Source organism: Chionomys nivalis, chromosome 2 (genome assembly GCF_950005125.1).
Source record: "Chionomys nivalis chromosome 2, mChiNiv1.1, whole genome shotgun sequence".
Lineage (NCBI taxonomy): Eukaryota > Metazoa > Chordata > Mammalia > Rodentia > Cricetidae > Chionomys > Chionomys nivalis.
Window position 1 is genome coordinate 73625834 of NC_080087.1, and position 25142 is coordinate 73650975.

At 39.1% G+C, this 25142-nt stretch overlaps 2 protein-coding genes across 2 annotated transcripts; one reads left to right on the forward strand and one right to left on the reverse strand.

Moving 5' to 3' along the window:
- The first annotated feature begins 421 nt into the window (after positions 1-421).
- LOC130868576 (binder of sperm protein homolog 2-like) lies at positions 422-10585 on the forward strand. The gene is made up of 5 exons (XM_057760739.1): positions 422-447; positions 6501-6571; positions 8123-8155; positions 10093-10233; positions 10434-10585. The coding sequence occupies exons 1-5, from the start codon at positions 422-424 to the stop codon at positions 10583-10585; spliced, it is 423 nt and encodes a 140-aa protein (XP_057616722.1).
- A 7590-nt stretch (positions 10586-18175) lies between these two features.
- Positions 18176-24862, reverse strand: LOC130868587 (binder of sperm protein homolog 2-like). The gene is made up of 5 exons (XM_057760751.1): positions 24828-24862; positions 23253-23323; positions 20089-20121; positions 18540-18680; positions 18176-18327 (listed from the first exon to the last, which is right to left on the reverse strand). The coding sequence occupies exons 1-5, from the start codon at positions 24860-24862 to the stop codon at positions 18176-18178; spliced, it is 432 nt and encodes a 143-aa protein (XP_057616734.1).
- Between the last annotated feature and the right edge of the window lie 280 nt (positions 24863-25142).

A 25142-nucleotide genomic window follows, 5' to 3' on the forward strand; every position in this document is an offset into this window, starting at 1 on the left:
GAAAGAGAGGATAAGGTGTTATTGGTTGGTAAGTATAAAATAACTGTTTGAGGTGATTTGTAAAAGATTTGAAATACTAGTTATTGTCAGTAAAATATGAAATAATAACACTTACTATCTTAGTTTGAGTTTCTATTGCTGTGCAGAGACACCATGATCACAGCAATTCTTATTTATTTGTTTATTTAACTTTTTTGTTTTTTGAGACAAGGTTTCTCTGTAGCTTTGGTGCCTGTGTTGGAACTAGCTCTTGTAGACTAGGCTGGCCTCAAACTCACAGAGATCCGCCTGCCTCTGCCTCCTGAGTGCTGGGATTAAAGATGTGCACTGCCACTGTTAGGTTCAACTATAGCAACTCTTACAAAAGAAAACATTTAATTGGAAGTGGCTTACAGTTTTAGAGATTTAGTCTATTATCGCCATGGCAGGAAGCATGGTAGTTGTTAAGTAGGCAGACATGGTGCTGGGTAAGGAGCTGAGAATTCTCTATTTGGATCTGAAGGAAACAGGAAGAGACTGGCTTAAGCATTTGAGACAGCAAAGCCCCAAAGCCCGCCCCCTAGTGACACACCTCCCCCGTCACTCCAAGCAGGCCACACACTTCTTAACCCTAAGGGTAGAGCTGTGGCCAAATCCTTGCAGGTTCTGATTTTCTGTATCTCTCTGGGCACCCCATTCATGTTAACTTCTGCCCTGTTTTCCAGAACATTCCAACCAAGCAGAGGCATTCCTTCTTCAGGACCTTTGGACATGTGGGTCTCTAACTTTCCCTCCAAGATAGTTGCCAAATTCAATTGATCTTAAATAAATACATATTGTTCAGTTTCTTTTTTTTAAATATTTATTTATTATGTATACAACATTCTTTCTGTGTGTATGTCTGAAGGCCAGAAGAGGGCACCAGACCTCATTACAGATGGTTGTGAGCCACCATGTGGTTGCTGGGAATTGAACTCAGGACCTTTGGAAGAGCAGGCAATGCTCTTAACCACTGAGCCATCTCTCCAGCCCTCTCTCTCTTGATATATATATATATCTTCTTCCAGCCTGGCTATATTCTGTTAAGCCATTGGCCAAAAGTAGCTTCTTTATTAACCAATAAAAGCAACACATATACAGAAGAACTTCCCACACCATTCACGATCTATTGATATTCATATAACAATTCTGTATAAATATTATTACCACCCCTCCAGAAACTGCAAATTGAATGGAAAGAGTACCTGTTTATGAGGTAGGCAAGAGATTTGTAATTGCCTAGTGAGTCCTTATTAATTGACCTGTGAAGAGAAGTTGGTTGTAATTTTTCATATTTGTTGGACTGGCTGAAGTCAACCTACATTACTTTGCCTCACCATTTCTATAGGACAACTCTTCTGAGAGAAGAAGACCTACCTTGAATGAGAGTAGCACTGTTCCATGGGTTGGGGTGATAGACTGATTACAAAGAAAGAAGGGAATGGAGCACTAGAACCCATTTTTTGTTTACTGATGGTGAACACAATGCTACTAGCTGTTTCATGCTCCTTTTTCCATAGCTATAGCTGATCTCAGTGTTCTACCTTATTGCAATGGACTGTGAGTAATCGCTAAACTTGTGAGTAAATGGGCAGGAGAAATGGCTCAAGCGTTGAGAGCATTCACTGCTCTCTCAGAAGACCCATGTTCAGTTCCAAACACCCACATGGCAGCTCACAGTCATTTGTATCTTTCAGTGTCAGGGGACTCTTCACTTTTTTATGGCTTCCAAAAGTGTCCCACACATGGTGTGCTAAGATACATGTGGGAAAAACACTTATATCCGCTGGTTTTCTATTACTGAGAGAAGACAACACAATCAAGACAACTTATAAAATAAAGAGTTTAATTGAGCCTATTACAATATGCCAGAGGTTTAGAGTCCATGATGATTGAATGAAGGATTGGCAGCAGGAGCAGAAGCTGAGAGCTCACATCTCAAGCCACAAACAGGAAGCAGAGAGAACAAACTTGAGAATGGACCAAATCTTTTGAAACCTCAAAGCTTGTCCCCAATGACATACTTTCTCCAAGCAAGATCACATCTCCCAAGCCTCCCCAAACAGTGCCACAAACTGTTGACAATATATTCAAATATCAGAGAATAGGGGATACACATCATTTAAACTACCATAACACACACACACACACACACACACACACACACACACACACACACCTTAAACCTATGAGTCAGAATAAATCGCTTTATCCCTAAACTTATTCTGTTAAATATTTTGTTGCAGCAATGAAAAGGCAGCTACTTTCAGAGATTGATCCCCAAGAGTGGGGTCGTTGCTGCCATTATGCTGTTCACTTGGACCGTGGGAAACGTTATGTGGGAGAAATGTGGAAGCATGTGAGGCTGTGACCTGGCACATCCTGATAATTCTGTAAGCAGAGCTTACTGGACCTTTTTGGCAGGGTTTGGAAGCTGTGAATCCTGAGAAACCTGGGCAGTGGTGACTGGGCTTACATTTTCAAGTGAAACAGAGAAAAGAGGTAGGGGACTGGAGAGATGATTCAGTGGTGAAGAGCTCTTGTTCTCACAAAGGACCTATGTTCAGTTCTCAGGCACACAGTGGTTCACAACCATCTGATATTCCAGTCTTTGGGATCTGATGCCCTCCCTCTGGTCTCTGTGGGCACTGCAGGCCCATGGTGCAGAGACAACATGCAGACAAAACACACATACACATAAATAAAATTTCTAAAAAGATTGAAATAGAATAAAGATTACAAACCTTTAAAATGCAGTAAATTGAATATACTTCGAAAAATGTAGTCAAGAGATGGATAAGGAAAACACCACAGGTGAAGTTAAAAAAAAGTAAGAAAAATTTAAAAAGAATCAAAAAAGTAAAGAACTGTTAACTCAGTTTCTTTTTGGGTCTTCGAAGACTGGAGACTGACAATTAATTGGGCAGGAGGAAGGACAGTTGAACTTTTCGGCTTTTGTCTGTTGGGTAGTTTAACACTGGTTGCTGAGCCTGCATTGAACTTTGTTAGAGACATGACTTGGCTCTAATAGTGCCACTTCTTTGTGCTACAGTGCCCTCTACTGGCCAAAATGAGCTTGTGTTGTCTGTGGACTTGGGCAGGTTTTCTCACATTAGACTCTGTACCTCCTGGGTTGGGTTGATGTTCGAGTAAGGGGACAAAGGGGACATTTCTTCTGGGCATGTTGGGAATGTGAGAAGCAATGGCACTGACACCCACATGGTTGGAAGCCCTGTCATCATAATTCCCCAAATTCCTGCAGATGTGGATATCCCCGCTGGAGGGATGCAGCTGTAGATATTACAGCTAGACCTTCAGGGTTTTCTACTCTGCAGGCATGTATGGCAAACAAGTGTCTCCAGAGGTTGTTCCACCCACTGACCTCAGGCACAGAGTTTAGTTAAAATATATATTTTTAAAAAGCAGAGTCTCTCACATGACTCAGAGCTTAGCAATTCAGCACTGGGAGTGCAAGTGATTCACTGTTTCTGCCAGGCATTTTTACTATGTAGGCTTTGAAGATCTGAACTCTGGCCATCATCGTTCCATAGCAAGTTTAGTCAGGGAGTCCTCTCCTAGTCCTTTGACTTATTTCTCTTCAGTGTTTTGCTCCTTCTTTTCTCCAGTACCTCTCTTCTCTCTTCTTCTTCTTCTTCTTCTTCTTCTTCTTCTTCTTCTTCTTCTTCTTCTTCTTCTTCTTCTTCTTCTTCTTCTTCTTCTTCTTCTTCTTCTTCTTTTTCTCCTTCTCCTTCTTCTCCTTCTTTCTTCTTCCATTCCAAACACAGTTCTCCCTCCTACTCCTGCCCATTCTTTCGCAAACAGAACATTCTATTAAGCAGAACACGGGTCTACAGGTTCTATAGACAGTAAAAGTGCAAACTCATTACTGTATCTCTTTGTTTTTATGTTCCACACAGAAATGGAGTTTCTATTGATTCCCTGTGTATCAGAATCGTTGGTAATTTTTACTGGCCTGAAATCGGGGTATATACATAGTAGCTCTAAGATCCAAGTCTATCTCTGCCTTTCTGTAGGTTTTTGACCTTGGGTAAAACTTTTCTTTCAAACTTGCTTCAATCCACCAAATGCTGTAGGCTAGATAGCAGCCTTGGTTCTGAGAAAATTGGAAAGCTTTCTCTTTAGCACAAGTGACAATAGCCTTAGGACATAATAACTATTCAGTTGAGACATAAAGGAATAATGGGTTCTTTCTGATGTCCATCACAGTCTTTCCAGAGGGTGAGGTGCTCTGTCCTTTGATCATAATGTCCTTCAGCATGCACAACAAGGCGCTTTTGACCGCTCTTCATTCACTATGCACACATTTGTCAGAATTTGCATAATGGCATGAGTATTCAGGGGCATATATGTCTATTTTCTTTTGAAAAAGTTATGACACAGTAAGGAGGATTAGAAGAATGTTCTTCAACAAAGAAGGTAAAAAGCAACTAACTCCCAACCACTTGCCATACTCTATTAATAAGGGACATGAACCAAAACCTTTCATTATTGGAGATGTGTGTAATACTGGAGATGGATTGTGATAGCTCTGATTGGAGATTGTGTTATGATGGAAAATAGTGAGCAAGAATTAACTAAAATAGTAATCATTTTCCTCCAAATTAGGCTCCAAAAATAATTTTTTGTCTCTTTGACTGGGATTCTTTGCTTTTTTTCACACATGTGAGCTAAGTTGTAACTGGCATTAAGTCAATTATTTCCGAAGGAGAAATGGCATTTCCAATGACTGTGAGAAGATCAGGTATTCCTTTTTTACTTTTATTTATTTATTTTTAATTAAAAATTTCCACCTCCTCCCCTCCTCCCATTTTCCTCCCCACATCCCCCTCCCTCTCCCTCTCCAGTCCAAAGAGCAGTCAGGGTTCCCTGCACTGTGGGAAGTCCAAGGTCCTCCCCCCTCCATCCAGGTCTAGGAAGGTGAGCATCCAAACAACTAGGCTCCCACAAAGCCAGTACACACAGTAGGATCAAAATCCAGTGCCATTGTCCTTGGCTTCTCAGTCAGCCCTCCTTGTCCAGCACGTTCGGAAAGTCCGGTTTGATCACAAGCTCCATCAGTCCCAGTCCAGCTGTCTTTGGTGAGCTCCCATTAGATCAGTCCCACTGTCTCATTGGGTGGGTGCACTATAAAGATCTTTAACCTGTAAGATCTCGTGGACTCTGGGATGGGGATGAGCTAGATAGTTCTGCTTAGGATGCTTGAAAGGAACCCATGACATTTCACTTATTCATGAGACACTTAATTTTTTTTTTTTTTGAGACACTTAATTTTAATGGATGATTTGACTCTTTGGTCCCCAGTTTCTAAGTCTTTGGCCCTAGTGGAATCAAGTACAGGATCCCACATGTGATGAGACTTCTAAGGGTGTGTTCAAGAAGCACTGATAGCCTATGAGTTTCTTAATTGCATCTGATAAGGATATTTGTTATCCATGGCAACATTGAAGGGGTTTTATGGCCATTACATTAGTTTAGTCAAAGTATAAAAAGCCTATGTTTTTGAAACTCATCTTCAGATTCTGTGCCTTTATCAGCATTTCCCCTCATGTTTACATATGGTTACAACAGAAAAAATGTCTGAAAAAAGAATCCCTGATTTCTTTATAGACAGTTAGTGGCTAATGACTGTTAATCCCACATTTTACCATGATTGGGCTTTAAGACCATTTGTTGTTTGTTTTGGATTGTCTTGAAGTACACCAAGACAGTTGCAATGGAGACATCTACTTCAGGTTTGGTGTTCAATTTTCTAAACATCTCCTTCACTGTTAACCTTCCTCTCTCCATTCCCATCTTTTCCCATCCTCCCTCTCTTTCTCTCTCCTCTTCTTTCTTCTTTCCTGATCCCCAAGGACAAATTATTGGCTAATTATTGCCCTTGAAATCAGACAAGAGTGGGGTTGGAGAGATGGCTCGGTGGTTAAGAGCATTGCTGCTCTTTCAGAGGACCCGGGTTCAATTCCCAGCACCCACATGGCAGCTCACAACTGTCTGTATCTCCTGCTTCAGGGGGTCCAACGCTCCCATACAGACATACATGCAGGCAAAACACCAATGTAGATAAAATAAAAATAAATTATTTTTTTAAAAAAGAAATCAGACAAGAGTTGGATGCAATCTCAAATGTGCCCGCGTGGTGCTATGTAGAATAAATACTATTATATCTCCATGTTTAATTTCTAAAGAACCCAGAAGAACACACAGACTACATCTTTTAAAGTTGTAAGATTTTCAAAGATTGGCTGTCATGTTGGAAAAGCCAAAGCTCCCCTACAGGGCAAACAACACTTTCAGAATGACAGCAAGGAACATTCTAAGATAGATGTTGAATCATTTTATGCCATTTAGGACAAAGGGAATTCACTGTGGAGGAAGTTTGTGTGAGAAGACAGAGTAGGAGGAGCAGAAAGGGAGAGTATAAAGTCAGAGGCAAGGTTTGCTCCTGTGTGTGCCATCTGCAGACAACTAGAGGTGATGAGACATCTTGTGGGCTGGCTGTCGTTAGCTGTCTGCATGTATGGACTGAATGCAGGTGAGGTGGAAAAGAGGGGGTGAGAATTGAAGTGGGAGAACCCAGAGCAAGTAAGGATTGAGAAAGGCTGGAAATCAACAGTCCGTGACATCTTTTCAGTACAGCAAGAAGAGGGTGGAGAGCTGTGGATTGAACTATTGTTCGTTCTTTCCTTCCTTGGTTGAGTGAGCACAGAACAGGTGACTTTACATGTAAGGAAGCCCTAGTTTCAACATCTGTATTATAGTGATAAAAATGCCTTCATGAAAGAGGGATACTATTACAGGTTGTTTTGAAAATTTTTGCAAAGTCTGTTTTTAAGGAAGCAAGTTCTAAAATAAATAGTGTATGGACTCAGCTATTCTTTGCATTAGGATGGTCTATTAATGCCTTCCTAGCTGGCTGTTGACTGACAGTGTCTGTAAGTTTCAAACACACACTACATAGGCTGTCTCTGGGGCAGATTTCAGAGAGACTGGGCTTAGGTTTGGTGGGAGAAATTTCATGTTGATTCCTTATATAAGTCATTTGTAATTTGAACCATATGAATGACATCCTTAGAAGACAAGTAACCTCAATGCAGAACAAGGGGTCTCATCTTATGGTGTAGTTGTGAGGGTTAATCAGGAAGGGCAGAGGAGTTCCTTAGAGTGTCCAGCATCTTGCAGCCGTGTCCACAGGAATGCAGAGTCCTAGAGAAATTTGGACTTGCTGTGCATGGCAGCTTGAAGAGCACAGAGCGTGGGCTACTGTGTCTAATGAAGAGAGAGGCAGAACATTTTGTTGTAGTAGTAGTTTGTTTTGAAGGAGTCTCATGGAGTCCAAATAGATTTCATGCTCACCATGTAGATGAAGATAACCTTAAATTCCTGATTTCCCAGTTTCTGTCTTCTGAGTGCCAAGATTACAAATGAGCGCCACTATCCCTAGTCAGTTTATTTGTTATTGGGATCAAACTCAGGGCTTCTTTGTGAATGTTATGCAAGCACTCAACCAACTGAACCATATCCTCATCTCTTAGAAAGGATTTATATTCTCGTTACCAGGGATCTAAAGAGATCTAAAGAGGAAGAATCACGCAACTTGGAATGCTTTGAGATAGTATCTAAGTAACTTTTGTCTATGACAAGGCAGAGTAGTTGTATTTAAGAAAGGACTGAAAGCAGATAAGTAGAAGAGAGCGGTTGAAGGCTGGAGGGGGAGAATTCAGAGCAAGTAAGGATTGAGAAAGGCTGGAGGTCAAGATGAAAGCACACTGAGTCATGATGTGATATTTACTCTCTTTGACCAAGGGAGTCACATCACTTGCTGTCAGGGCTTTATTTCCCTCCTGTGTTTCATGGAATGATTTTAGCCTACTCCAGGGAAGACATCAAAAGAGTGAGAGCTCACATCTGAGTGGATGGAGCTTCCTGGTTTTCCAAAGCTTGCTGGGACATTTCCTGGGCAGATATACAACCCCAGCTTGATGAGATGTTGCAGAACACTGATGTATTTGTCATAGTCATTCTAGATATGCAGTACTTTAGAAGGTGGCTTACATTTTACCAATTATTTTTTTTTGTCTTTTAGACTTGATTCCCTATTTACACCCCCCAGAGGAAGGTAAGAAATCAACCTCTATCTGGCAGCATCTTAAATGTCAGCTTCCACCCCTCAAAGAGTAACAGGTGCACACTTTCCTGCCATGGAAACTTTTTCTGACCTAAGAGGATTCCCTGGGCCACATCAGCTAAACAATACTAAAGATCCATTTAAGTGATCAACTGAAGATTCTCACTTGTCACTCAAAAAAGGCACTTTTTACCCGTTGGGACTCAGATAAGGCACTATGTGCATTTCTGTACTTGATAGTTTATTCTCTTTTCTTTGGCAAATAGTAATTATGCATGGATGGAGTTAACTTTGATGTTTTTATATAGGTTCATATGAGTCATTAAATCAAGGTCATTAATGTAATTAATAAAACCATCTTTTTACAAATATCATTTAAAGGTTTTATCTTTTTAAAATATAATTGCATTATTTCCCTCCATTTCCTTTCCATTCTCTAACTCCTCCAATGTTCCCTCTATATTACTCTCAAATTCCTGGCCTCCTCTTCTGTAATATATACTTATATATTCTTACGTATATAGTCACAGATTGCTGCATCTGTATAGGGATGCATGCATGTACATGATTTTAGGGCTGATCACTTGGTATTGGATAATCAAGTAGGAGACTCCTCTATGAGAAAAAACTATTTCTCCCACTCTCAGCATCCTTTAGTTTCCTATAGTTTTTTGACTAGGGGTGAGGTTCAGTGATATTTTCCCCTTCTGTGTTAGCATGTCCATTATTGTTGTCCTTGCTCAGGTCTTGTTTAGGCAACTATATTGTTGAGCTATCATGGGTGAAGCTTTCCTTTCATTTCTAGGAGACACAATCTCACAGTAGATTTTCTGGTCCTCTGACTCTTATAATTTTTCTGTTCTTCTTCCACAATTTTCCCTGGGTCTTCTGTGAAGAAGCTGTGTTATAGGTGTATCCACTGGGAATGGGAACCTCATGATCAGTTGTTCTTTGTTTTTTGACCAGTTGTGATTTTCTGTAATGGTCTCTGTTTGTTGCCAAAAGAAGTGTCCTTGATGAAGGGAAGAACTGCACTTATCTGTGGGTATGCGGATAAATATTTAGAATGAACTAGGAATTATGCTGAAAAGATTCAGATTTTTTATAAGGAAAGATAAACAATGTCGAAACCTTTTCTTCTCTTAAGAACAAGAGAATGTCAGTGGGTCGTCTGTATGGCTCAGTTTATGATATGAGTGAGCGCAGGTCAGTCAGAGTAGAGCAGTGCATTGGGAGAAGGCACAGATGCTATTGTTGTAGATAGGGCAGAGAAAATTATAAGTGATGCCAATGCTTGTAGATGGCAGTGGGGGACTGGAGAGATGTTTGGGGATCACATTAGTAAATCAGAGGAACAGATGATAGGAAAGGTTCCAGACTATGAGCTCTGGAAATGAAGTCTCTCACTGCTAAGGGACCTCCCACTGAGGAAATCTCTGACTTTGTTGGAGATTTGCTGGTATTTTCTGTCACAAACAGGAAAGGTAGCAAGTGCCACCAGCTGCAGCTGTATGTAGGCGTTCTGGGAGAGCAGGACCGTGCCTCACTGAAATGAACATTTTAAATCAAGTTCCAGCTGGGAACGGTGAGGCAGGGGGACTGACATGAGTTAGAGGCCAGTCTTGGCTCCAGAGTTCTAAGACAGACTATGTTACAGGAGTGAAATTTAGCTTAAAAATGAAATGAAATACAAAAATTAAAAAGTCAATTCCTGCTAAGCATGATAGTGAATGCTTTTAATGCTAACACTCAGAAGGCAGAGGCAGGTGGATCTCTGAGTTAAAGGCCAGCCTGGTCTAGATAGCAAGTTGTAGGCCAGTCAAGCTCAGCCTAATGAGAACCTGGAATCAAAGAAACAAAAGATAATACAATAAACTCATTTCCCATCTTGAGCCTCTTTTACATTTTGAAATTGTTCTTTTCTCCAGAATTTCCTGCGCAAAACTGTACTTTTCCGTTCATCTATAATGAGGTAGTCTACCACAGCTGCATCTCTGTTCACAGTGACTTTGATTGGTGCTCCCTTGATTATTATTTCCAAGGAAGGTGGAGATACTGCAAAGCATTTGGTGAGAGTCCTATAAAGGTGTATATTAGATATTCAGGACCTGAGAGACAGTGTGTAGAATCTGGAGAAAATGTTTTAGATTTCAGAAAATGGTCTTTCCTACATAAAAAAAAATCATAGAAAAAAGCTCAATGTTTTTTCAGCAGGGCTTAATTTGAGGACAGTATTCACAGTTTACCTCTTACGCATCTTTCTATGCAGATCCTCCAATATGTATCTTCCCTTTCCAATTTGGAAAAAAGTCCATTAACGAATGCACCAAGGAAGGCTACATTTTGAATCGGAGTTGGTGTTCACTGACTGACAACTACAACAGAGATAGGAAATGGAAGCAATGCTCTCCTTACAAGTAAGATGACGGGAGAAGGTGGAACAATGTCCTATGAGCTGTGAAAGGAGCAAGACATTAGGTTGATGGATGGGAAGTCTGAGATCTCTGTCTTCTCCTGCTATGACTTAGTCAGGGGGCAATAGACTTTTCCTGTGAAGTATCTCCTGTTGAGTACAGCAGGTTTATCAGAGTGTATGGTACTGGTCACAAATATTCAGCTCAGCTTTGTAGCACAAACGTGGCCACAAACAAAACAAGTGTACTGGATCATGGGCAAATCTGATGTTGTAGTGTCTAATGCTGTTTCATGATTATAATGGCATGTGCATTGCTTACTTTTGTCATTGCTGTGACAAAACACATGATGAAAACAACTCAAGAAAGGAGGGACGGGTTTTCTCGGGTTCCTGGTTTGAGGAAACACAGTCAGCGGTGGTATGGAAAGATGGGGTGGTGGGGGAGAACTTGAGTCAGCTGATCTCATTGTATAGGCATTCAGCAAGACAGATAGACAGACAGACGGAGAGAGGCTTGTACTCAGTTGGATCACTCCTTTTTTTCTTTTTCTAGTGACTGAGGCTTCAGTCCAAGAGCTGTTGTTACCCACATTTAGGTGAGGTTTTACTCCTCAGTTAACCCTTTTCTGACATGCCTGCATGTGTGTTTCCTAGGTGATTCCAAATCCAGTCACATTAGCAATGACTACTAATTAGTCATGTTGTTACGCGTGCATTGTTTTCCAGTTTTAAAACTTGTTTTGAGTCACAAAGTAAATATGACATAGATACTCACTGAAACTCTGAAGTAGAACACAACAAGAGAAACATCAGCCTTCTCTCTGTTCTTCTCCCAGGAACTCCCTTCCACAGGTGCTTGTGCCACCCTATACATCTCCACCGATACATATATCTTTAAGATATAACTGAATCTACTTTCCCCTTTGTCACCATGGCTTGATCATCACTTAAAACACACTGAGGGGGTTTTCCCTATGAATACATCAATCTCCCTCACTTTCTTGTGTGCATGCTTGTCAAATTTTAAGTGGTTAGAGATTATCCATCATCCATATATGAAGCTTCCGATTAAAACAAACCTTGTGAACATTGACAGTTATGGTTGGATTTTTCAAACAGAGGGCAGCACAACATTATGTCATTATTAAAAACAAGATGTATAATCAGTTTTTATTCAGTTAGTATTTAAAATTTTTATTTAAATATTTTATGCAATATGTTTTGATTGTATTGCCCCCTCTTTTTCCAGAACCTCCTTATCAATATTCTGTTACTTCTTTACCTTATATTCTCTCTCTCCCTTTCTCAAACACACACACACACACACAACACACACATATATATATATATATACACATGCACACATGTGTATGTACACATCCCCATCCCTCAAAAACCATTACAATGAAGAATATGTGCAGCCTTCTGAAGTCATTGGTATTGTGCCAAATGGACTCATGCTATTCTAATCTCCTATCAAAGAGGAGAAAAGACTGTTTAAGAGCAGGGGAGACAAATGAGACATTGACAGTGGGAGGGTGGAGAACCAAGATATTCATTCTAACATGTTACCTTCTCTTCAGTTTTTAGGTAAGCTGTGTGGTTTTGAAGAGACAGAAGCTACAGATTCATTAGTTGCTTCTCTAGCTACAATTCTCTGTCATTAAGGAGTATTATGATAATAAATGTCTATGCTCTTGTCTATCTGGATATCCTGCTTCTGGAAAAAATGTCAAAGCATACATTTGTTGTGTGAGAGAGTTTTCCTGAGGAGACAATACACACAGACACACAGACACCTACTTACTCCAGATTCGGAACTCACAAAAGATTAAAGTAATGATAACACCAAAGTCCAACCTGGTGAACTTATTAATTTTTATTGTGACTACTAAGAAAGTATGGGAAAGGGGTTACTTACAAGAGCAAGGATTCACCACTACCCCCAAATCAGCTGTATCACAGAAAAGCACACCTTAACAGTGATGACAACTCATGAAACCTGCACCTTGAATCTCCCTGCCCAACTTGTAACTCCAGTGGGTACAAGAATGTCCTCTCAGTAGTTTTGCTGGACATATTGTCTCTAGCAGTTTTTAAATCCTTGATAAAGCTGTAAAATGACTTTAAAAAACCTTGCAAATTTCCACTTTTTGAGACATGTGACATTTTGTTTACCTCCAGGGTCTTCTGAGCCTCCCCTTCTTCCTGGAAGGAGAGTTTGAGGAAAACAATATACAACAAAATAGATGGTTCACATTGTTACACAGTCAGTGCCACCCCTCAGTAGCAGTGGAACACATGCAAGTCATCAAGAAGAGTAGTGTAGGGGGCTGGAGAGATGGCTCAGTGGTTAAGAGCACTGGCTGCTCTTCTGGAGGACCTGAGTTCAATTCCCAGCAACCACATGGTGGCTCACAACCATCTGTAGAGGGATCTGATGCCCTCTTATTCAGGCATAAAGTCATACATGTAGACAGAACACCTATATACATAAAATAAATAAATCTGTTTTTTTTAAAAAAGGAAGAGTAGTGTAAAATGAAACAAACAGACCAAAAGATAGGGAGAAAGGGAAAATAGAACTAGCAAGAAACAGGTTGTGTAGCAGCCAACTCAGTGGGTAAAGTATATGCTGGACAGGCATGAGAACCTAAGTTTGGATCCCAGAACCTGCATAAAAGCAGGCATGAAAAACATTCCTGTAACCTCAGCACTGCTTGGGAGTAGGAATGGAAGCAACAGATCCTAGCGGCTTGCTGGCCAGCCAGCCTACCTCTAATGGTAAGTTTCAAGTTCAGCAAGAGATGCTGTCTCAAAAACAAAGTGGAGAGAAAAAGTGGGAAATATTCAAAATCAACCTCTGGCATTCACATATGCATACAAACTCAAGTGCATCTCATTCCTGTGAACACATGTGTATCTAACACACACAAACACAAAGGTGGGAGAGATTGAGACACATCTATCCCAATACATGCATAAAACAAAAGAGATAAGAGGCAATGAATCAGTATAACATCTCCAAAAGTTCACAGTTCCTCATTCAATTCTGGAAACCAAAGGTAATAAAAAGGCTAAAATACAAGATAAAGCTATTAATTACTCCAGGGCCTCATGTTCCAGAGTAGTTGACCAACATATAATGGGATCCACAGCTATTTGTGTGTGTGTGTGTGCATGCTTTTATTTGGTTAAAGTTTATTGTTTGCTTTTCCTTTTCATTTTTGGGTATTATTTTATTATTTCTTGGTTTTAGGGGCTTTAATCTTTATATTGGGTTTTTATTTTTTATTTTGAGAAAGAACTTAAAGTTGAGTGAATGAGGGAGAGGGTATGGAAGGACTTGAGGGCAGGGAAAAATAATCAAAATATATTTAATTTAAAAAGTATTTAAATAAAGCACAAAAATAAAGTTTTAAAATAAATTATGACATGTTTAAGTTATGAGAGAAAACTTAAAGCACAGAAACCCAGTTGGTAAAAAAAAATGGAAGTGAGACTAGGAAGAAGTGAGGATGGGAAAAGTTGATCTTAACAATTTATTCAGAGGAAAACACTCTGGTAAACTACAAAGAGGGGTAGAAGTATACTATGTATTCAAAAAACAACAATAAAAGTCATTTAACTGTTCATCATAAAGAAATGCTAAATATTTGAAGAGATGGATATGTTTGAATTGCTTTAAACAGTACAAGATGTATGCATGCATGAACACATCAGATGGTACACCATACATATGTTGAATCATCATGTTTATGTGCCATTTAAAAATAGATAAAAAGATCAAAACAAAAATAAAAAGATCAGCAATCATATAGAAGACTCAAGTGGATAGATGAAGCAAGAAGCCCAATTACGGGTCTAAAGGAGAAAGTTAACAATATGGATGAGATGACCAAACCTTTAGAGGAAACATCCAATAGTATGAAGTTAAGGCTAAACAAAGTAATTGAGCCTAGAATAGAGCCAAATAGAAATACTGGAATAAAAGAATCAATCAATTAAATAAAAAGCACAGTGACAAGTGTCAGCATCAGATAAGGCCAATCAAAGGAAGGAATTTGGGGGATAAAAGAACAAGTTGAGACAATGTTAAATTTATGCAACCTATCATATCTATACTAACCTATTTTTGTATCTATAGCTTCTGCACTGGTTGGGGGTGGTGGTAGAAGCTACAGATCCTGGTGACTTGCTGGCCATCCAGCCTAGCTATAATAATGAGCTTCACAATCAGTGAGAAACCTTGCTTTTATCAACCCAAATAAAGTGGTGAGCTAGAGCTTAAAACTTTCAAAGTTGATATCAGGCATTCAAGCATGCAGGCACAGCCAACTGTACCCCCATGAACACACATGCATATGCACACATACATACACACACATATATAGAAAAGGGTAGGGAGAAAATGATGAGATAAGCATGGGCCAAATTCAAGAACTTAAATATATTCAAGAGACAAACCCCCAAGAATCCATGGTGTAGAAAGATAAGTACAGAAATCTAACAACATAGACAATATAATCAGTGAGACTGTAGTAGTTTTCTTAACCCAGTGAAAGAAATGAATTTCTAAATCCAAATATGAGAGACACTTGTAACAGGTTAATTAAACATGAATGGCTTAGCTTTTGCATCCAGTTGAAGAGAGGAAGGAGGGAATATATTAGCAAGGGACGTCAAGATAATGATGGAAAAATCTACAGAGACAACTGAACCAACCTCATGGTAACTCATGGTAACTGATAAGGGTGGAGCCTCCATGGGACCAAGCTAGACCCTTCATATGTAGGAGACAGTGATGATGCTTGGACTATCTGACAAGCCCCTGGCAATAAGTCGAAGATCTATTCTTGGTGCATGAGCTAGCTTGTTGGAATCCATTCCCTATGATGGGATTTCATGCTCAACCTTAATGCAGCGGGGAGGGGCTTAGTCTTGCCCCAAGTTAATGTGACAGACTTTGTTGACTCCTCATGGGAGAAGTGGATGGGGATAGGCTGGGGGAGGCGAGGGAGGCGGGAAGAGTGGTGGCGTGGGAGAACTGTGGTGGGAAGGTAAAATGAAATTTAAAAAGTAAATAAAATGTATGTGATTAAAAAAAGAAAATTAGTCAGTCTCCACACAACAGACATGCACTTTCAAGACATACATATTAATTAATAAACAACAGGTAGTTTACCCACACAGTGGAGTATTATTTGGTCATAGGAAGAAACAAAGTAGTGAGATGGAAAAATGTGGGTCACTCTCCAAAGCATTAGTTTGATGAAAATAAGCCAGGCACAAATTGTCACATGCTGTATGATTCTGGTGATGGGGAACATCCACAATTGTTAACTTTATAGCGAAAGAAAGGTTTGTGGTTGTCAGAGTCTGGGGGGAAAAGAAGGTGAATGATTACTGCTTAGTGGGGACAGAACTTCCTTCTGATAAAAAAAAAAAAAGAACTTCTGTGCTGATAAAAATGTTAGCAACTTGGTGGAGGTCGTTGTTCAACATTCTGATTGTATTAAATGCCACTGACTTGTTAAACTTAAATGTTTACCTTGTTAAACTCAAGTGCTTCACAGTACTTCATAGGAGTTTCAGCTCCAAAGTTTTAAGCTGCATATCTTATTTCCATCAAAAATTAAAACTTATGAGAAGCTTTAGGTACCATGAGAGTTTGGTTAACTTGCCTCAAACTAGAGATACTTTTGATTTGAGCATTTTCAGAAGACTTTAATTGAGGATGGAAAATTCACAGTGGAGTGTGGGTAGCATGATTGCATGTACTAAGGTCTCTTGGTGAAACAGGTGTAGGTCTACTGAGCACCAGAATCCACCCCTTTGTGTCCTGATTGCAGACACATTGTAGCCAGACCCCTCAAGACCTTCCCCTGGGTTACAACACCACCATGTGAGAATTAATTGATTACCAATGTGATTTGTTCTTTCCACTCATCCCAGCAAAGCAAAACACCAGTGTAGACAAGAGAACAAGCGTTTATTATCAGAATGTTCCATAATGATAAAAGAAGAATTATATTTGGAGAGACATCTGATGGATTTGTAACTTCTATCTCTTCAAAAACACCCATGTTTACCTAAAAACTGGGATGGAAAGAACACATTAGAATGAATGTCTCAGTCTCCCCTCCTGCCCAAAGATCAATATTACATGTGTCTTCTTCTCTAATAAATAGTCTTTTTTTTCTCTCTGAGGAGAGATCAGAATAGTATGGGTCCGCGGGGCAGGAGATGTGACCTAAGAAGAGTGCATGCATTCCTGATTATAAAAACTGAATAAACTTTAAAAAAAATAATATAACATGTACAGTCTGCTGTTTGAAAGACACTTAATTCATTGATCACTGTCAATTGTCAGGAATTTTTTTTTTAAATCAGAAATCTCATATGTAGATGATGGAGAATCTCCAACCACCTAAAATTTGATATGCATGCACACAAGAAAGTGGGGGAGATTGATGCATTCACAGGGAAAGCTCTCACAATATGTTTTAGACAATGATCAAGCCATGATGACAAAGGGGAGAGCAGATTCAATTATGTTTTAAAGACCTTAAAATTTTGTATCTGTGTAGGTGTGTGGGGCAGCACAAGCACACATCTTGTGTGGGAGGGAGTTCCAGGGGAGGAGAACAGAAAGAACGCTGATGTTTCTCTTGTCATGTGCTGCTTCTGTGTTTCACTGAGCTTCTATCTCATACTTATTTCCTGACTCAAAACAAGTTTTGAAATGTAAAACAATGCATGCATAATGAAGCGGCTAATTAGTAATCATTGCTAATGTGACTGAAATTGGAATCACTTTGGAGACACAAATGCATGCATGTCAGAAAAGGTTTAACTGAGGAGTAAAAACTCACCCGAATATAGGCAACAACAGCTCAGGTGAGGCCTCAGACAGTATAGCAAAGGAAAAGGAGGCCAGTTGAGTATCAGCACATTCTTTTGCTGTTGTCTGAATGCAGACACAATGTAATCAGCTGTCCTAAGCCACTGTTCAAACCATGATGGGCTGTATCCCCATAGCAAAATGAGAACCCAAGTAAACCCTTCCCTCCTTTGTTGAGTTGCTTTCCTTGGGTGTTTTGTCACAGCAATGACAAAAGGAACACATAATTGCAATTATTTGTTTTTTTCGAGACAGGGTTTCTCTGTGGCTTTGGAGCCTGTCCTGGAACTAGCTCTTGTAGACCAGGCTGGTCTTGAACTCACAGAGATTCACCTGCCTCTGCCTCCCAAGTGCTGGGATTAAAGGCGTGCATCACCACCGCCCGGCTCATAATTGCAATTATTAAACAGCATGTAAAAGGACACCAGCCTGTCAGATTTGCCAATGATCCAGTGTACTTGTTCTATTTGTGACTGTGTTTGTGCTACAAAGCCGAGCTGAATATTTGTGACCAACACAACACAGTCTGATAAGTCTGCTGTACTCAACAGGAGATACTTCACAGGAAGTGTCTGTTGGCCCCTGACTAAGTCATAGCCAGGAGACCGAGATCTCAGGCTCCTCATTCTTCAACCTAATGTCTTGCTCCTTTTGTAGCTCATAGGACATTTTTCCACCTTCTCCCATCATCTTACTTGTAAGGAGAGCATTGCTTCCATTTTCTATCTTTGTTGTAGTTGTCAGTCAGTGAACACCAACTCCGATTCAAAATGTAGCCTTCCTTGGTGCATTCGTTAAAAAACTTTTTTCTAAATTGGAAAGGGAAGATACACATTGGAGGATCTGCAGAGAAAAATGGGTAAAGGATGCATCAAGAGCACTGTCCTCAATTTAATCCCTGTGGAGAAAACAATTATTTTTTCTATCAGATTGTGTTCAAGTTCTGCAAATTATGCAGAGAAGACAATATCTGAGCTTATTGTTTTTTCCCAAAATCCCAAATCTTTTTCCTCTGGGGTCCTGCCATCTTATATATGCTCTTATAAGACTCTCACCCAGTGCTGTGCAGTATCTCCACCTTCCTTGAAAGTAAAAGTCAAGGGAACACCAGTCAAAGTCACTGTGGGTGGAGATACAATTGTAGTGGACTTCATCACCATAGACGAATGGAAAGACACAGTTAGCAATAGAAATTTCTAGAAAAGAGAATGATTTCAGAATATAAAATTAGTTCATATTGGAAACTAACTTTGAAATTGTTTGCTTCTTGAGGTTGATCTCACTGTGTAACCCAGATAGACTTTAAACTCAGTCTATAATCAAGACTTACTTGGAGCTCGTGTTAGTCCCTCTGTCTCAGCTTTCTGAGTGTTGTAATTGCAAGCCTGAGCTATCGTGCATGATTCAGACTTGACTTTGAAAAGCCTATTTTGGAGACAGGATACTGATTGCTCTCTCACTACCCCCACACATATCTAAAGCCGGTATCTTTTGCTGCCTTTCATGCTTGTGACACAAAATATCTGCAAAACGTCCAAGGAAGCTTCATTATGTCTCAGAGATGGGTTCAAGTTGGAGATGCTGGTTTCCTCAATGAAAGTCCTTTAGCAGTTAGGGATCTCATTTGTCAGAATTCATACTCTGGTGCGAGTTCTCCTCACCATCTGTGTTGACTAGTTTTTTGTCAGTTTGACACAAACTAAAGTCACCTGGGAAGAATGATTCTCAATCAAGGAATTTTCTCTGTCAGATTGGCCTGTGTACATATCTGTAGGGCATTTTCTTGACTAATGATTGATGTAGGAGGGTCTATCCCACAGTGAATGATGTTCTTGGAAGGTTGTCCCTCCTTCCCTCCCTCTTTCTTTTCCTTCCTTCCTTCCTTCCTTCCTTCCTTCCTTCCTTCCTTCCTTCCTTCCTTCCTCCCTCTCTCTCTCTATTTCTGCTTCTCCCTCCCTTTTCTCCTCCTCCTTCCTCTTCTGCTTCTTCCCCTTTCTCTTTCTTTTCCCTCTTCATCCTCTCCTATTTTTCTTCCTCATCCTCAGCATTTTCTTTGTCCTGTTTGCAGCAATAGTAAAACTGTGACTTTTCACAATGTATTGCTCCATGCTGAATGGCACACTTTTAATCACTAACCCAACTCCACTTACTAACTACTTACATTCTCTAGTTCTTAGAATAAGAAAGAGCTTCAGGTGGCTTATGCTCTTACCATTAAAAAATTCATGTTGTAATGATTTATATTAATTACTTTGATTTAACCACTCTTGGTGTGAATATACATCCAAACATTATTTAACTGCCTACATGATAATTATTATTTGTTAATGAAAAAGGAAAGAACAAAGTAAAGAAATTTACATTCTCTTATATTAGTCCCAATGGAGAAGAAAGCATTTTTTTTTTTTTTTGAGTGACTAGGAATTGGTTACTGAACTGGACTTTTGATATTTGTCTGCTGTGACCCAGGGAAGGCCCTCATATCAGAATAATAATACAAGAAAAAGCTACATGAAAGAAAAGTGCAAGAACTTAAAAAATAATGGCTTTTAAGGGTTGGAGGCTGACATTTGAGAGTCTGTTCAATAGAGTTGGTTGTCTTACCTTGTTTGGGGGGATGTAAATGAGAGATCAATTCTGAAAGACAGAAATAATGGACAAAACGTAAGCCACCTCCTAAAAATACATACTTAGAATAACTATGAAATGCACAGCAACATTCTGCAATGCCACATCAAGTTGGGGCTGCATATCTACCCAAGAAATGTCACGTCAAACTATGAAAAACCACACTTCAGACTGAGCTCTTACTCTTCCAGATATCTTCCCTGGTGTAGGTTAGAGTCATTCACAATATTAAGTACAATTCAAATTCCTCCTACTTATTGTTGTTCAACAGATTTCAACTCAGAAAAATATCTCTGAAGGGCAATGGCATTTACTGGGAATTAGAAGAACATTGTAGGGAGATTCCTGGTGTTGTAGTAAATGTTAGTCATATGTAAGGGACCTAGGGCAAGGGGAAAAAGTGAAGGCAAAAGTAAGGAGGGTTTTCAGGTAAATTTGAATTGGGATTGTTTTTAATCACTCATGTTCAGGTTGGTTCTAACTCAAAATTCGATAGACACTTGTGGGAAAATGTGATTGACACAGCATTTCTTTATGAGTATTTATATTTCTTTTGGGTACAGATCTGGTGCCGAAATTATTTCACTTGAAGGAAAATGGATTAAACAATTCCTTTTATAAAAACAAATACTATTTTTCTCTCATACATATGTAGTGACATATTTCCATATCTATAAATTATATTGGTCACATTGGATCCACAATTGTGAAACAGAGGGAGCTGGATTTTTGTGCTTAGTTACCATTCTCATTTTATAAAGTCTATAACTCAAACCAATAAATCAGTGCCATCTACTTTAAGGGTATATCCTACTTAAGATAATCTAACCAAGATAATTTCTTACAAGCATGCCTAGGCTAACATAATCTAGATGATTTCTCACAGATATGTCCATAATCTTGTCTCCTATATGGTTGTAGATCCTGTCAAGTTGGTTAGCATAATTAATCATCACCCAGATTATATGTGATCTGAAATCAGAAAGAAGTCTACTGAAGGGAGGAAGGAGAGCTACAGAAGAGGGCAGAGGGACACAGGAGGCTAGAGATGGAAAAAGATCAGTAAAAGCAAAGAATACAAGTAAGACTACAGGGAAAATGATGCTCTATAGAGAGTACATACATTCGTCATATAGCTAACTTTATGCCTCACAATACTTATACATTAAAACCATACTTTATGCTTAAATGCCTTATAATTTATATCTCATACAAATTCATATGAGAGAAACTCTATAGTTAATTAAAACCATTATTTTGCATGCTAATTATAAAACTAATCAAAAGAATCCTGGTAGCCAGGCTATTTCCACACTGGATGTGAACAGTACGAATGTGAATAAGATCCTTAGAGGACTTACTCAGACTGTGATATAGCAAGACACTGCAAAGAGCACTTGAGAATGTTGGGAAATAAAAGAAAGATACAATATTAAGCCATGTGACCATCTTAACCAAAATGAGTGAATGTCACTTCTCAACTGAGTATATTTTATCTTGCACTGCTTTTCTTTCTCCTACACAAAATTTATTGAGATTTATAATCATATAATTGACCTCTTTACTGATTGCATTCTAGCTTAGATTATTCTTATTTCCTTTAAACATTTGGTACCAACAAAAATTTTAATCTTATCTAAGAGCTGAGAATTTGTCTTAGTTGGTTGAGTGCTTGAATAGCACACACAAAAAGCCTTGGCTTGATCTCAACAACAAGTAAATTGAGTAGGGATGATGACATTTGTCTGTAATCTCAGCACTCAGGAGGTAGAAGCTGAAAGATCAGGAGTTCAAGGCTATCTTTGTTTACATAGTGAACATGAGATCTACTTGGGCTACGTTAGACTTCTTTAAAATATACTAGTACAGCTACTAAACATTCTCTCTCTTCATTAGATGCAGGGTACCTCATCTAATGCTCTGCATTTTTTCAAGCTGCAATGCATGAAAAGTCCAACTTTCTGTAGCACTCTATTCCTGTGAACATAGCTGCAGGATGCTGACCACTCTAAGGAACTCCTCTACCATTCCTGGTTGACCCTCACAACTACACTGTAAGATGAGACCCCGTGCTCTACATTCCATTTACTTGTTTCCCGAGGATGCCATTCATGTAGTTCAAATTTCAAGTGACTTATATAAGGAATCAAGATGAAATTTCTTCCCACAAATCTGAATCTGATTCCACTCACCCTGACATCTGCCCCACTGGCAAACCGTGTCATGTGTGTTTGAAACTTATACTTTCAACACTTGAAACAGATACTTTCAGTGAATAGCCAGCTGAGAATGCATTAATAAATCACTGTGATGCAAAGAATATCTGGGGCCATATCTATTTATTTTAAACCTTGCTTCTTTAGCAACAGACTTTGCAGAAATTTCTAAATCAATCCATCATAGTATTCCTCTTTTATGAAAATTTTTTATTGCTGTGTAACTACTAATACCGAGGCCCTTTCACAGGTAAAATCTTCTGTTCTGTGTTCACTCAACCAAGGAGGGGAAGAACACAAGTAGAATCCATGACTCTCTGCTCTCGATTTGCTAGAATGAAAAGCTATTATGAACAGCTGATCGTCAGCATTTCTTTTTTTAATTTTTTTAATTTATTTTAATTTTATTTATTTATTTATTTTTTCATTCAATTATTTACACTTCCTTCCTTCCTCACAATCCCCTCCCGCTCCCCCACATCCCCTCCTCCCTCTCTCACCCTGCTTGAAAGAGGGCAGGGAACCCTGCCCTGTGGGAAGTCCAAGGCCCTCCCCCCCCACATCCAGGCCTAGGGAGCTGTGCATCCATATAGACTAGGGTCCCCTAAAGCCAGAACATGCCGTAAAAACAAGTCCCAGTGCCTTTATCAATGGCTTATTAGTCAGCCCCCATTGTCAGTCACAATCAGAGAGTCCGGTTTGATCACATGCTCATTCAGACCCAGTCCAGCTGGATTTGGTGAGCTCCCATTAGAACAGGCACACTGCCTCAGTTAGTGGACCAACCCCTTGCAGTCCTGACTTCTTTGCTCGTCTTCTCCCTCCTTCTGCCATTCAACTGGACCTTGGGTTGTCAGCATTTCTCAGTCCTTACTAGCTCTGGACTCTTCCCCTTCAACTCTCACCCTGCCTTTTCCACCTCACCTGCATCCAGTCCATACATGCAGACAGCTAACGACAGCCAGCCCACAAGATGTCTCATCACCTCCAGTTGCCTGCAGATGGCACACACAGGAGCAAACCTTGCCTCTGACTTTATACTCTTCCTTTCTGCTCCTCCTACTCTGTCTGCTTACACATACTTCCTCCACATATTTGCCATGTCACTGGGAAAAGTTATGATCATTATAAAGAGGATTAGAAGAATACTTTTTAACAAAGAAGGAAAGATATAAATAATTCAAGAATGAACGAACTCTCAGACACAGTGAAATCTTTTTGTCCTAAATGTAGAGTGACTCAATGTCTATCTTAGAATGTGTTCCATGGTGTCATTCTAAAAGTGTTGCCTTTTGGGGGAATTTGGTTTTGCAAAAAAGACACCCAATCTGAAAAATTTTCACTTTGTTATCTTTAATCTCTATCCTTTTCTCTTTGAGACATGGACAGTAAAGTGATACCCATATATTCATTTGAAATTATTGACTTTGCCCAATTACAAAACAACTCATTGTATATGAATAGAAAGCCAGGAGATAGCAATCCAGAAGACAAAATTTATTTTCTTTTTTCAATCTTTGCCATCCTAGTGACTCTGAAGTGTTGCTTTTGCATTTGGAGCCTAATTTGGGAGAGAAATTGATACTGTTTGAAGTTACTTATTTTCTATCATAACACAGTTTTGAACTAGAACTATCACCATCCATATATATATATATATATTTTTTTTTCTGAGAATGAGAGGTTCTTTCCCATACCGCTTATAGAATGATATTTGTGTCTGAGAGTTCATTCGTTCTTGAATTATTTATATCTTTCCTTCTTTGTTAAAAAGTATTCTTCTAATCCTCTTTATAATGATCATAACTTTTCCCAGTGACATGGCAAATATGTTCCTGAATATTCATGAAGTTATGGAAATTATGATAAAAATTGTACACAGTGAGCAAGGGATGGTCTAAAGATTTGTCTTGTGCTACATGGTGAAGAACATTTTGATCAGAGACCAGAACATCTTACCCTCTGGAAAGACTGACAAGTATCAGAAAGAACCCATTATTCCTTTCTTGCTCAACTGGACAGTTATTATTTCCTGAGGCTCTTGTCACTAGCACTAAAGGTAATGTTTTCTCATTTTCTCAGAACCAAGGTTGGTACTTTACCAACAGTATTAGGTAGACTGAAGCAAGCTTCAAAGAAAAATTTTACTTACTTGACCTAAACATGGCAGAGCTGAACTTACATTCCAAAGTTTCTATATACTCCATTTTCAGATCCATGAAAACTAGCAGTGTCTGATACACACAGATTGTATAAGGCTTGAGTTTTGTGTGGAACACAAAAACAAAGAGATACTGTAATGCGTTTGTATTTTACCCCTTATTTAAAACATGAGTCTATAACTTGTTAAAAATATACTCACATTGCTTTCACACAGATAAATGTCCAAATCGTGGAATTATCACCCATTAGTGGAGATTATATCTAAAAACTCTCTTTGTGGCAGAAGATGTGTTTCATAACCACACATCATAAGAAGAGAAGCATGTTCTCACCCACCTTGAGTATTTGTTACTCACACTCAAAAACGACATGAATGACAAATGAAGACGAGCTGAGAAAGAGGCCCGCCAATAGTGGAAGGGTCCCTGAAGACATACATACAAGCAACATTATACAGGCTGAGCAGGTCATATATAGGAATATATATGTATATACATATATATAATAGCAATTAATAAAATGGGGTAATGAATTTGAAAAAGGGCAAGGATTGGTATATGGAAGGTTCTAGAAGGAAAAAAGCAAAGGGAGAAATGATACAATTATATTGTATTCTCAAAAACAAAAGAAAAATATAAAAATTAGTATGAG